Source organism: Fusarium coffeatum (assembly GCF_003316985.1).
Source record: "Fusarium coffeatum strain FIESC_28 chromosome Unknown BRIP53273_contig_263, whole genome shotgun sequence".
Taxonomy (NCBI): Eukaryota; Fungi; Ascomycota; class Sordariomycetes; order Hypocreales; family Nectriaceae; genus Fusarium; species Fusarium coffeatum.
In genome coordinates this window covers 17,444-30,771 of record NW_022158055.1, presented here as the reverse complement: position 1 = coordinate 30,771, position 13,328 = coordinate 17,444, and the positions used below count along the sequence as shown (strand labels likewise).

At 48.9% G+C, this 13,328-nt stretch overlaps 3 protein-coding genes across 3 annotated transcripts; 1 reads left to right on the top strand and 2 right to left on the bottom strand.

The window, feature by feature from the left end:
* Window positions 1-2,662: 2,662 nt before the first annotated feature.
* On the top strand, window positions 2,663-4,698 carry FIESC28_09739 (uncharacterized protein; the record flags this gene model as incomplete). Its single annotated transcript, XM_031163875.1, has 6 exons — window positions 2,663-3,392; window positions 3,446-3,513; window positions 3,567-3,628; window positions 3,675-3,817; window positions 3,876-4,081; window positions 4,132-4,698. 6 exons carry the CDS (start codon window positions 2,663-2,665, stop codon window positions 4,696-4,698), a joined length of 1,776 nt encoding a protein of 591 aa, XP_031012072.1.
* A 546-nt stretch (window positions 4,699-5,244) lies between these two features.
* FIESC28_09738 (uncharacterized protein) lies at window positions 5,245-6,931 on the bottom strand (the record flags this gene model as incomplete). Its single annotated transcript, XM_031163874.1, has 3 exons — window positions 5,245-5,792; window positions 5,847-6,770; window positions 6,862-6,931. 3 exons carry the CDS (start codon window positions 6,929-6,931, stop codon window positions 5,245-5,247), a joined length of 1,542 nt encoding a protein of 513 aa, XP_031012071.1.
* A 4,019-nt stretch (window positions 6,932-10,950) lies between these two features.
* FIESC28_09737 (uncharacterized protein) lies at window positions 10,951-13,309 on the bottom strand (the record flags this gene model as incomplete). The annotated part of the gene is made up of 3 exons (XM_031163873.1): window positions 10,951-12,912; window positions 12,964-13,170; window positions 13,244-13,309. The coding sequence occupies 3 exons, from the start codon at window positions 13,307-13,309 to the stop codon at window positions 10,951-10,953; spliced, it is 2,235 nt and encodes a 744-aa protein (XP_031012070.1).
* Window positions 13,310-13,328: the final 19 nt, after the last annotated feature.

The window sequence follows — 13,328 nt, the reverse complement described above, 5'->3', positions numbered from 1 at the left end:
TTTTTTTTTTTTTTCTTTTTTTTTCAAGATGGCAGGATGGGCAGAGCAGGCTGCAAAGCCGAGGATTAATACCTTTATTGAGTTTGTATCAGTTTGTACAGAACAGTAACCTAAGGTTAGCTAATAGGTGAATACATGGAATCGCATGCATAGATCGAGATGTTCAGGAACAAACAAGCTGTCAAAGTGAGATCTGACAAGTGACAGGGGCAAACAGCCCCAACCTGACCCAGCTGACACATGGGCATGGGTTGACCCATGTTGGATGCTGGATGATGTCCACCTTGGCTCATGTCAAATGGTGCATTACGGGTCCGCGAAATAATCGGGAATCTGTGGAGGCCTTTACCAACAGAAAGGGAGCCTAGTGATTTACGGATCCGAAGAGTAACTCGCCTTGCACAAGTTACAAGACAGCTAGCTACGGTAGAGCAATGCAATCTGCAAAGAGTACCGAGGGTGAAACCCACGCAATGACACGTCATGTCATAAGTATTGATGAGACGAATCAGAGAAAAGAAGACAAGACAAGAGACGAGATCATATCAGAGACATGAAAAAAAGTGATAAAGTACCGATGGCCACGAGCAGGTCAGACAGGAGAATGAGGCTGGCAGGAAGTTGAAAGTTGGCATGGGCATGGGCATACCGTAAAAGCGTAGGTAGCCTGGCCTGGGTTGGGTTGGCTAGGCTCTGGTGATCACCATGGACATGGAGATCATGGTGAGCAGGGATATTACGCCTCACTAGGGTGTGTTAGATGGTAACCAATCCGATGGGATACCATCCGGGGAGAAAATTTGGGTGACACAACATGAGCGTTGGTAAGGGTTTCAGATTTGGAGTGGTAAGGGAATGATTGATAAATGACCTGCTCAGATAGTCAGATAACATGCATTTAGTTTCAGATAATTGGTCGAGCAGTTTGTACTGAGACAGCCAGATAGATTCATTGGACATAAGACGAGATATGAATCAGTGGTCTCGCAATCACACCTGGACTTGGCCATTGGTTGATCTATTTACCGCCTGCATGAACTTTGCTAACGTTGGAACTTGGAAAGGCCAGGGACGGTATAGACTATAGCACTGTGTGTAGCAAGGAAGAAGCGAACTCATTAGAAGAAAAGCCCGGGGGGACTCGACCTTGCTTTTTTAAAAGAGCCTGCAGTTTCTCCTGGTGGAATTGCTTTGTATCTCATCGTGTTCGTCTCGGCGTCGCCTTTGGGTTATCTCTCCTTTCATCTTGCCTTCCGTTGCTTCTTCCTTCACTTTCACCTGGCACGAGGAACTCTTTTCTTGAAACGAATGCTGGCACTGCACTGTGTTGAAGTGGGCAGATAGACAATAGCGGTCAAGCAGGATCAACGATCAACGATCAACGTCAAGGTTAACGTCAACGGTCAAGGTCAAGGTCAAGGTCAATGCCAAGGTCATGTCGATGACGAGACAACGAGAAGAACGGTGATAATCGAAGGGAGGAATGCCGTAGCTGCAGCTGTCTGATATTCTCAAATACTGGGGGAAACACTTTAATCCAAGACATTCGCTTTAGCAAGTGACGAATCGTATTCCGCGGAGTAATTCCAGTCTATCGGTTGTGGAATCTTATACCAATACAGGCAGGCTTCGCAGCGAGGCATTACGATAAGTGTGACCATAGTGAAGGCATTTTTCGGACAGATGGGATTGATCAGATGTGGATTTTAGATACGTATACTCCGTAGCGCATGCAAGATAATTGTGACAGGACAAGAATAGAAACTGGCGTTGTATCAAGTATTCTCGTTATAGATGACCAGACGAGTAGAGAAAAGAGACAACTGTTGCGAGATGTTAGGCTGGACGCAGCCCAGTCCAATGGAAACGAAACGGTGGCTGAAGCTGAAGCACGAGCCTTATCACAAGTTGGTCACGGGAGCAGCGGCACTGGCGGCTGCGCCTGGAGCATTAAGCGAGAACCTCTCGTCTCCGCCCGCAATAATAGCACAGTGTTTTGTACAGTGAAAGATTTATGGCGTTCGTCTCACCGGTTCAACGCCTGGCAGGTACGCTAGAACAAAGTCCCCTGTCAGCGTTACGAGTAGGTAGCTGAAGATCGTAGCCTTAGCGGTCTAGCCCCCTGGACAGTCCGCTAAGATGAGCTTCCATTGCAAGGGATGCACAGTGTCGCGGTGAGAACCCAATTGGCCACCTTCCCCTTACTCTTCGTACTGCACGTCCCCTTCCCTTCTTCTTCCCCCAAATCCCAAACGCGCAGGGGGATTGGCTTCTGACGTCTCTTGCAATCTTGAAAGAAGCATCATCAGTACTGTATCGCATCGTATCGACCGACCCCCATCCTCAATTGAGGCGCATCACGAGTCGACCCTTTCAAGCCCCATTCTTTTTTTCTTTTCCTTCTTTTCCTCGTTTTCCCATTCCCTCCAATTTCCAGGGCCTGGAACTCAGCATTGTTTCACTGTCAGGCTGCCTGTCCTTACCAAGGCTACAGTGCTGTACTTTGCGTCACTGTACCAAAGGGGTACATCATAGCTACCCATAGCGCGGTGTCTTAACCTATGCTGGTCATAGAGATCGCCCATTGAGACAGACACGACAGCGAAAGCGAAAACGCAACGCACAGCAGCCTTCATCGTAAACGCCTCAGGCTCGTATCATAATGGCCGCCGCTACCGGACTTCTCAAGTCCAAGGGCGCCGCAGGTTCTTCGGGATACCAGCCAGTTCATCAAGATGAGGGCGATGGTCACGATGGCGATCGGGCACCTCCTGTCCAACCAATTGTCCCTCGGGGCCCAATGCGAACCTACCGAAACATGGTGGTGCTTCTCTCAGGCCTCGTCGTTCTTCTCATGGCCACAAACCTTTATCTCAGTCTTCCTTTAGCTTTCGGCTCCGGCTCCGGCTCATGTCCGGGCGACCCACCCCGAGTGCCCCAGTATTTCCAGACCTCTCCGGAACTATGGGCCGGCGTAACTGAAACTGGCAAGCCGGCTTTCATGGCCCAGACTCATGTCTTTGAGCCTACGGCTACTTTTGTTCCCAATGACCCGCTGCAGACTTCCATCCCCATCGAGGGCATGAAGGAGGGTAACCGAAGCATCTTCCAGATGATGGGTTACCTGAGTCCCTACTGTCCCTCTACTGGTTTCGGCGTTGACGAGTATCCTATTCCTCAAGGTGCCGAGATTGTTCAAGTTCAGATGCTGTCACGACATGGTGCTCGTTACCCGACTCCTGGCGCAAACGTTGCAACTCTTGGTGAGCGTCTCGCCAATGCTTCGTCCAGCTTTAAGGGTAGCGATGCTCTGGAATTTCTTAATGACTGGAAGTATGAACTCGGCAAGGCCATCCTAGTGCCAAGAGGTCGGCAGGAGCTATTCGAGTCTGGTAAGAGTTGATGGATCAAGAACCCTGGCCTTGATACTAACGTTTGACAATAGGTGTCTTGCACAGCTACATGTATGGTAGCCTGTACAACCCCCAGAGCAAGCTCATTGTCAGAACTACCGTACGTGACTTTGCACATAGTTTCCATGTATCAAGTATGCTAATTCTGCGCAGACACAAGACCGTATGCTGAAGTCTGCTGAAAACTGGATGGCTGGATTCTTCGGTCTTGAGTGGTAAGTCACATTTAACGGACTAGCTACAAATCATTAACATAATCAGGACCAACAATGCCACCATCGAAGTGATCATCGAAGCCCCTGGCTTCAATAACTCACTCGCCGGAAATCTCAACTGTCCCAACGCGGAGAAGGCGGACTATGTGACCCCTGTAGCGACTTGGTATAAGAAGTACTTGAAAGATGGTTTGTCACACAAAGAATATCCTCACTCTAAGATGATTAATGCTGACAAAATCGATAGCAACTGATCGATTCAACAACATGACCGAGGGTTTCACATGGACTGCAGAAGATGTCTGGGCCGCCCAGAACATGTGCCCTTATGAGACCGTCGCCTATGGCTTCAGCAGATTCTGTGACCTCTTTACTTACGAGGAGTGGGAGAACTTTGGCTACTCAATCGATCTTGGTTTTTCTTCTGGTGCCGGTTTCCAGAGCCCCATTGGCGTAAGTATATATCTTCCCATTGATATCAACCTTACTAACCGCAACTACAGAGAGCAACCGGTCTTGGTTACCAGCAAGAGGTTATTGCGCGCCTTAAGAACCATACCCTCGGCTACTCTGGTTCCCAGATCAACACCACTCTCGATGGCATGACAGAGACCTTTCCTCTAAACCAGAGCCTCTACTTTGACTTCTCCCACGACACCAACATCATCTCTATCCTCACAGCTTTTGGTCTAACCCAGTTCGCTGAGGATCTTCCTACCGACAAACACCCCGGTGACCACGAATTCGTCGTTTCCAAGCTCACTCCCTTCGGTGCGCGCCTGGATATCGAGATCATCAAAGCTCCCCAGCCCGTCTCGCCAAACAGAGATGGCTACCTCGACGGTAAGGAGACTAAGTATATCCACTTTGTGCTCAACCAGCGAACCGTACCTTTGGGTAAGAGTTTCTCGGAATGCGACGTTAACCGTAAGGATGGCTGGTGTGAGCTTGAAACGTTCCTCAAGGTGCAGGAAAAGATGGCCGAAAAGGCGCAGTTCGACTATGCCTGCTTTGGGGATTATCCCTCACTGCCCTACGGCAAAGTTACGGATGGAGCACCGCCATCTTGAGCCATCTATGATAGGGTAACATGTGTAAGATATGAGATATCATTTAGGTTTTGTAAATCGTGGCAGGGTCATTGAGCTATGGACTTCTTATTTATCTTGATATAGAGACTGGTTATACCACGTATGGGATATAGATATGCTGGAATGTTTAGCTTTTATTTTCGTCATGGGATGAACAAAGTATTACGCAGGTTGATAATTAATCAATCAAAGGGAATGTTCATGCTTTTCACAATGGACTTGAGAGATATGTAGTATGAAGAAATCTGATTCACTAACTATCTGCGTTATCAGATTGCACAATTATATGTACGTATCAATGACATGTGCCGCTTTTCCTAAGCCATACACATCTACCGTCGGGTATTAAAAACAATAAAGGCATATACGTCGACAAGTAGATCGATCAACCCGTAACGCCATTGCCTGCTACCCCCAATGTCCCAAAACCCAAAAAAGAAACAAAGAGAAGGTGCTCTTAAATAAAACCCTCTATATCAAACAAGGCTAACGTGACTCGCAAAGGTGAAGTTGCAATAGACAAATCTAAGCATGCTTCTCGGTGATGACCGCGTCAGGTGCGATGACGTCGGGTGTGTTAAGAGAAGGAGTCTTGCGGGCATCGTCAGACTCGCTGGGGTTCATCATGGACTGGTGTTCCTGGATGCCATGGGTGGGCTCGAGAACATCACCATCCTCGGCGGGCTCACCACGCTGAGGGCTCCAGGCAAGGAAGTCACGGCGAACCTCAACGTAGTCGTAAGAGAACTCGCCATGCTGATCGTCATCCATACCCAGGAGCTCGGCTTCCTCAGAAGCACGGAGCTTGAGACCAGGGATGAAGTCGATAATCTTAGCGATGATGGCGGACATAACGAAGGCGTAGGCTGAGGCACCAATGATGGCGGCGATCTGCCAGCCGATGACGACGTAGTTGCCATCCATGAAACCACCCATGACACCAGTGTTAACACCGTCGAGGCCGATGATGGAACCGCGAGCGAAGAAAGCGTTGAAGATGAGACCGACAATACCACCGACACCGTGCTCGGCGAAGACATCGAGAGAGTCGTCAATTCGGACAAGGAACTTGACTGTAAGAGGAGGTTAGTCGCTGTCATACGATGTATATTGATAAGTTGACTTACTCTTGGTGGCAAAGTTACAGGCGACACCAGCAACAACACCAAGGATGATGCTAGCCCAGGGGTCGAGGAAACCAGAAGCGGGAGTGGCGGCAACGAGGCCAGAAATGGTACCGGAGCACCAGCCGACCATGGACCACTTGCGAGCCAGACGGAAATCGAGAATGCACCAAGTCATAGCAGCGAACATGGCAGTGAGGCAAGAGTTCCAGCAGGCCATGACAGCACGGAGGTTGGCACCGAAAGAAGAGCCACCGTTGAAGCCGAGCCATCCAAACCAGAGGAAAATGGTACCGAGGGTGATGAGAGAGATGTTGTGAGGACGGAAGTTCATCATCATCTTCTCGTTTCGGCGGCCGAGAACCCAGGAGTAGGCAAGAGCGGACATACCAGAGCCAATCTCGACAGGAACACCACCAGCATAATCGAGAACGCCGTGGACAAAGCCCCAGCCGTTGGGGTTCCAGACCCAGTATGCCAGAGGGCAATAGACGAGGGTAGCCCAGAAAAAGATGAAGACCATGCTAGGAATGACACGGCCTCGCTCAGCAACAGCACCGATGGTAAGAGCAGCGGTGACAGCACAGAACATCATCTGGTAGAAAGAGTATAGAAGAGCGGGAATGAGAGCTGATCCGACCGAGGGAGCGCCCCAAACGTGTCGGAGACCGAAGTGCTTAAGATCGCCGATAAAAGGGTTGTTGGAAGTTGTAGAGAAGGCGAGCGAGAAACCCCAGAAGTACCACTGGAAGACGATGACGGAAAAGGACATCATGACGACCCAGAGCATGGAGAGAGCTGACTTTCTGCGAGCAAGACCGGAGTAGAGAAAGGCGATACCGGGGACCATGAGAAGGACGAGACAGGCCGAGACGATGATGAAGGCCTGGTCACCAGACTGGTACCATTGGTTGAGGTTCTCGGTAGCTGGAGAAGAACCATGTTAGCATGTGCTTTGAAGTGGTAAAACGAAGCCGTGATGATGAATTTTTATGTGTTATTGTAGGTAAAAACATACTGGAATCACCACCAAGCTCCTCGTTGGTGCCATTGAAAGGCGTTGGGGGTCCGGGAGCGACGTAAGACATATTGGACTATCGTATTTATGATGTCGTCGGGCTTCGATTCGAATTTTCGGATGGTGATTGAGGGTGAAAGATGTTGAGAAGATGAGAGTCGATGAGATTTAAGAATCCTTCTCAAGCCGGGAGGCGAGGAAGGTAATACCCAGTAAGTGAGAAGAGAGACCGGATGAGGAAGGAAAGTTCCACCGATTCTAGGAAGGTATGGAAACAACCTAGTGGGAATAGAAACGGAACGGAATATGGAGAATAGAGACGAGAAGAGAAAGAGGATTTGAGATGAGACGGGGAAAGACTTTAATATATTTGTTCGACGTGGGTTTGTGAGTGACTGCATTCTTAGCATCTATCTACCGTATCTAAGGTGTATCCTAGACCCATTCTCCACGAGCCAAAAAAGAAAAGGCGCCATGGGGATGGGACAGGATGGGATGGGATGTTCTAAGCCTGGGCGTGGGACAATCCAATCTGCTGCAGATCTTGCTGGTACCCAAAGATAGAGGCGCGACACATTGGACTCGAGACAAGAGATAGAGATAGCAGTCTGTGGGAGGGAGATAGAGATTAGCTAGAGCAGGGCATGGTATGGCATGGCATCCATGGGCAGCCCATTGATAGCAAGGAGTACGTACCGGGACTCAGCATTTCACAGGGCTGTACAGCACCCGTTAGTCGCTGTGATACCGCCAGCAATTGATCTGATTCCCGCTAGATACAGCGCGTAGTAACCAGTTGGACACATACAAAAACCATGCTTGACTTATGGGATGCTATCTTTATCGGTACGTACCGACTATTTGATAGAGATAAAGATAGCGGCAGGTACAGTACCGGCTCTAGCTCAGAGCGCACTTGTACGTTTTCAGTAAGGCGTCTACTATGTCGACTCCTCTTTGAGCGCCGTTCTCGGCTGGTTCCTGGGATTCCCAGATCGAGAAACACCCCTGTCAGGTCTGTTCTTGCCTTCCCGGACAGAGTCCGTAAGACACGCCCTTTCGCAGCTTGTTAAGGCTTTGCAGCATTGCAGCATTACATCACCCACGAGGAAAGAAGGAAGAGGGAAGCTTATGCTGCATGGAATTAAACACGTTGTTCGATATAAATATAGATCTAAGCATCCAGGAATAAAAAGAGTACAGTAGGTTCTACAAATAATCCTCCATTTAACAAATCCTTCCTGTGCAATGCCCCATGCCACCTCCTGCGAAATTGGGGGCTTTCCAACTTTGGGCATCAGCAAAGAACAAGGGTGTGCATGAAAAAACCTGAATCTCTCAACTCATTGGATCGCCAGAAACCTGGGGAGACAAATGAATGAGTAAAACCCCGAAGAAAAAAAGACGGGTAATCGGTTTAAACGTGATTCCTTTCCCCTGGATGCACGCCGTTGACGTGTGATATCAAAGAGACGCAGAAGCGTGGGGTTTCTGTCTCGAGACAAGACCCTTTGATAGATAGATTGTCTGATGAGTATCAAGATTATGGAAGAGCAGGGTCGTAAACATTAAATCTTAAACTCTCTAGTTGAGCCTGGATAGGATAAACTCAGCCCGGATCATGTACCTAGATAGACAAGACGCCGAAATTTGAACACTCGGTCATCACTGTGACTGCGATTAAGTCGACACACATGAAGCCTCGCCGTTGTCGGTTCACCATGTTGACTTTTTCGCCTTCGAATGACGACCTACCCTCTCAATTGTATGAAACGAGTGGATCAATAGACGATTAAAACGGGCTTCTTGATCGGAAACTATTGTAATCGGGTCGCTGATCGTCGTCTGTAAATGCGGAGAGCAAACCCAAGAAAAGGCAAGACAGGCAAGACAGGCAAGGGAGTGGTCCGATTTCACTAGGTAGTAAGGAGACTAAACCGCAAAGATTATTCCATTACAGTGGGCGATGTGTAAAGACGTTTGATTGCATTACTACGACAAAACTCCATGCATATGATATCCATAATCCTTGGCCATGACCATGACCATCAAATCTGGGGTCAGCTTCAGCTCTCCCTCGGGTGACCATCCGAGGGATGAATAGAATGTCTGCTGGACAGAGCACCCAAGCCTTGGCCTATGCGAGGAGTAGATTACGGTACTCTCAGCTCTCTTTCTGTAATGCATCTCTGTAAGTTATCAAGATCATCTTAGTAACAGACTTGGCGAGATACCAAAGAAGAAAGCTTGCAACCACCACAAATCGCTTGGATTCTTGGCTATTTTTACTTGGATGCTATGCTCGTTCAGCTTTCGCCAGATGTTTCATTCTGAAGCAAAATAACCTTCTTCGGCTTCCTTTTGACTTGACACGTCTTACACGTGAAGAACGCCACTACGTATTGCTTTGTGCGCATCATCTCAACTGGCGTCATCCAGATAAGAGAATTTGAAGCCTGTCATTGGCTCCCATGTCTCGGGAGCCGCCCATGCTGGACGTGTAGCTAAAGTGCAGTGCCTTTTGCTTTTACTTTCTTATCAGAAGTTGATTGCTGTCGTTGGTTTTTTGTGGGGGAGGCTGTGTGGCTTTTCGGTACGGTACCGTAGGTACTCAGTACGTACCCTTCAATTCGTGTGAGTAAAATTATTGTTTAATGAGAACATGGATCTATTGATAATATCGTCGACACATCGTAACTCACCAGCCAATCATAGGCCCCTATGCTTTCCCAGCATACTCGTCCGTCCAAGTCACTTTTTTGATGTCCATTCGAAACAATATTTTATTTGATTGATTATTATCAAAGCTGAAAATGCTCAGCTGAGCTTCTTCTATCTATAAGCTGTCATCATGCAATGGATGCCCCCCATGAATTTCTTATTTTGTTTCTTATTTTCGTACCTGAAGACCCTCAATGGCTGGCTGTCCATGTCCAATTCTGTATTGTAACTAACACTCACTCAGCTTACATACAAACCTTGGCGGTTGCCCTGCATCTGCATCTGTAACCTCATCATCGGGGGTGTGAAAGCTTGGCCCCCTTGTATTCCGGGGCATCCCGGCACAACGGGAGGCGGATGCTCTGTTCCGTACCGTCGATTCGGACGCATTTTGGGGGCCGCTCCGAGTTTCGACGCCGGCACTTACAGCCCAGAACTCGCTCGGCCTTAACACGGATCAAAGTCAGCTTTTCATCTCGGTGATACCGCTCACTAAAACGTGGGCATGGGATATCAATGTCCGTTCTCGTTCTCCATCAAGAGCCTCATTCTCGGAAGAAAGTGGCCTTTTAAATAATACAGTTCCGTCACCGAGACGTCCTGACTCTTGCTCATGACGTCTCCCATATCCTTCATGGACTTCAATGTCCAGCCTGAACAACATTATCCCCAGATTTTAACCCATCCAATCAGACTCGCTCTTTTCAAGCTGATCAAAGATGCTGTTCTCCGTCTTATCTGCCCTTGCAGCGTCTCGACCAATCAAGAGTTTCTCGGCCATCAAATCAACACAAATTGCACTTGGTCATGTCTAGCTCCCACACGCCCTCTGTCTCTTACAGTCACTATCTTTGCTACTGTCACTCCTCTTCTAGAAGACTTTATTGCCCTTACCTTTCTCCCCCGGGACGGATTGCGGGGTGGCTCTGCCTCGTCCCGCCGACCCGGAACCCCGAGATACGGATGCATACTCAAAGCTGGGTAAGAATTGTAAATAATTCATAATTGTCACCACTCCCGAGGCAAGCTTAATCCCACCCACCGTTCCGTTTATTGTTCTTTCCTGTCACTGCTCCCAACCAGCAAGCCTACTTCACCCGATGCACAAATGACCCTTGACAAGCAGACAACTTGATGCTAGTAACACCACAGGATAACAGAGAAATCAGAAATCATCTTTTAGGATTTAGGGCGCCAAAATAAAGTGGCCTAAAAGGCAGCGTAAGCTCACATAAGGTAGCTAAGTTATTTCGTCTCTTAGCACCCTAGGCTAAAGTCTATGTTGTTGAAAACGCCAAAGAACTCCGGTAATGCATGAAATAAAGCTTCCACCGGGTATCGATGAGCCAGGAATAAAAGGACCTGGGTTCAGAAAATGCATAGTTTGCCTGTTTGCTCCTCGCGCGTTAATTCATAAGATAAGATATCGTGGTTTCGATAGTGCAACATCAGCCGATATCGCCGTGGCATCGCTGGACCTCCACCTCCGACTTTGCCTCCGACATCATCGCCCACCTGAACGGGCCCCAAGGCCATCCCGTGCAAAGGTCGCAGGTTTTTGACCTTGCGATGTTTGTCCTCATCGGACTTTGTCGGTAGCACCCACTCTACTCGAAATCCGTGTTCCCAGCTACCCTGATCATGCTCACCAGTGCGAGCTCTTCGTGTCAGTGTTATGAGCACAACACGTCCAATGGGCGACCCAATGACCATGAGGGAAAGCTCGGGCACCATAGCAATCATGTTCATCCTACTTGTTGCATGGAAATGCCCCCTAAGGCCGACGTTCCGGAAACGTCCAAATGTCAGGGCGTCTGGACAAATGACTCCAAACTCTGGCGGTGAGTTTTCACTTGTATTTGACGCAAATGAACGCAGCTCGATATCTTTCTCGTAAGTTCGTAACAGAAATAGCTTTTTCCCAAGATCTTCCAGGTGATCCGGCGACGTTAGGGGATGTCGGTTACGCTCAGTGGATTTCCCACTCCGCACAAAAGCAAGCATTTTGAGCGCACTTCGAGGTGTTGGATGCACCGTGTTGCTGTGAGGGAAGTATGTCATGTCGAGATTGTGGGGGTTTGCGTTGTTCCCAGAAGCGTCTTGACCTTTGAAGCCCTCTTGGTTCAATCTCGTATCCCACCCATACAAGTTGTCTGGAAGACTGCCGTCGACCTGCTGCGTATGGTTTGAGCTCCAATCAGGTATAAAAATGTCTGCCTCCATGTCGATTTCTGAGCCTTCCGAGTCACCTTCGCCTTCGCTTTCCTCGGTATCTTCCTCCAGCTCATCCTCCCCTGCGTCGCTTCCATCGCTGCCTAGTCCTGTTCCATCTGGCATCGCAAAACCCGTCTGAAATAAGGCTGGGCCCCAAGGCAACGGCATGCCTGCACCGGGGCCGAGGAGGATCGGCTCCCTCGCTGACAGAGGAAACGGGGCTAAGTGTGGATTATCGGGGATTTCAGAAAGGGCCTTTCTGATATTCACTAGCTGTTGGCTACAGCCGTTGCCTACTGGCACATTTTCAGTCTGGTTTTCGGGTATACCAAATAGCTCTTCTTTTGTCTTGACTTTCAAGAAGTCCCTTTCGTCAAGAGCAAATACGCCCCAACCCCTAGAGAGAGCCGGGTAAAATTCCTCACTTCTAATTAGGAAGCCGGATAACGGTCGAACCTGAATTGGACCTGTGTTTCCTTGCCAAATATCTGCGAGCCACAGATTTCCCTTAATATCAACAGCACCCACTCGCTGAGCATTGCCGTGACAGTCGTCTATAAAACAGATATTTGGGATATTATCCGCGGCTGGGGGCAATCGGATCACAATACGCCAATTACGGGTACGTGTCTGTGTAGCTGGCTGTGGCGTGATGGCTGTCCTGTGACTCGGAGGATTCTGGGTCAAGGCGAGGGCGAAGACAACTACCTCGTGATGATTCGAGCTGACAGCGATCAACCGTGATTTTTGATGTATAGACAAGCCCCAAGCTGATATGCCAGTATTCTCATGAAAGAATTGTTCCGGGGCTGATTTGTGCAACACATCAGATGTACCACGACATGTGAAGATCCGTTTCGCAAGGTCTTTGGTGTAGTATGCAACCACGTCGCCATCGTCGTAGCACGCAAGAACTATTTCTTCGTCTCCGAGAAACCCAATTATCATATGGTTAATCGTGTGTGGTCTAGATACGTCGACTGCACCTCCTACCAGCTGGGCCACATCGCTGGCTTTGGGCTTGAGTTGTAAATCAGGCTGGCTCGGCAGCGATTGACTCGGGGCGGTGCGGGGTCGGTAAACAAATATTCGGCCTTGGTATGCAGAGAAGTAAAGCTATGGTGATACGTTAGTATCGTGATCGCAAACCAGGAGAGATGGTCACACATTGTACACTTGGGAGAGTGCAGTCAGGTTCCCTCTAAACTTCTGCATGGATGGTATCAATCGATATATAGAAGTTCCGCTATGCCTCTCGTCGTCCGAGTCGCTACCAGCCGGAGGCCAAACAAAGGGCACTTCGGTGCTCTGGGGATGAAGGCCTAGAGTCACCAGTTCGCGATCACGAACGGCGGCTTTAGCGCCATCGCCAAACTGTTTGGTCGCAAAAGCAGGCAGAGTCAGCAAGAAAGGTACAAGTGCGGGCAAGCAGTGTAGGAAGACTTACCCGATCAGTAGCGGTTTGTGCATAGCATTTCCCGACAGATATTGGCTGAAATTTGCGGCTTTCCATCAGCATTCAATCATGGGCG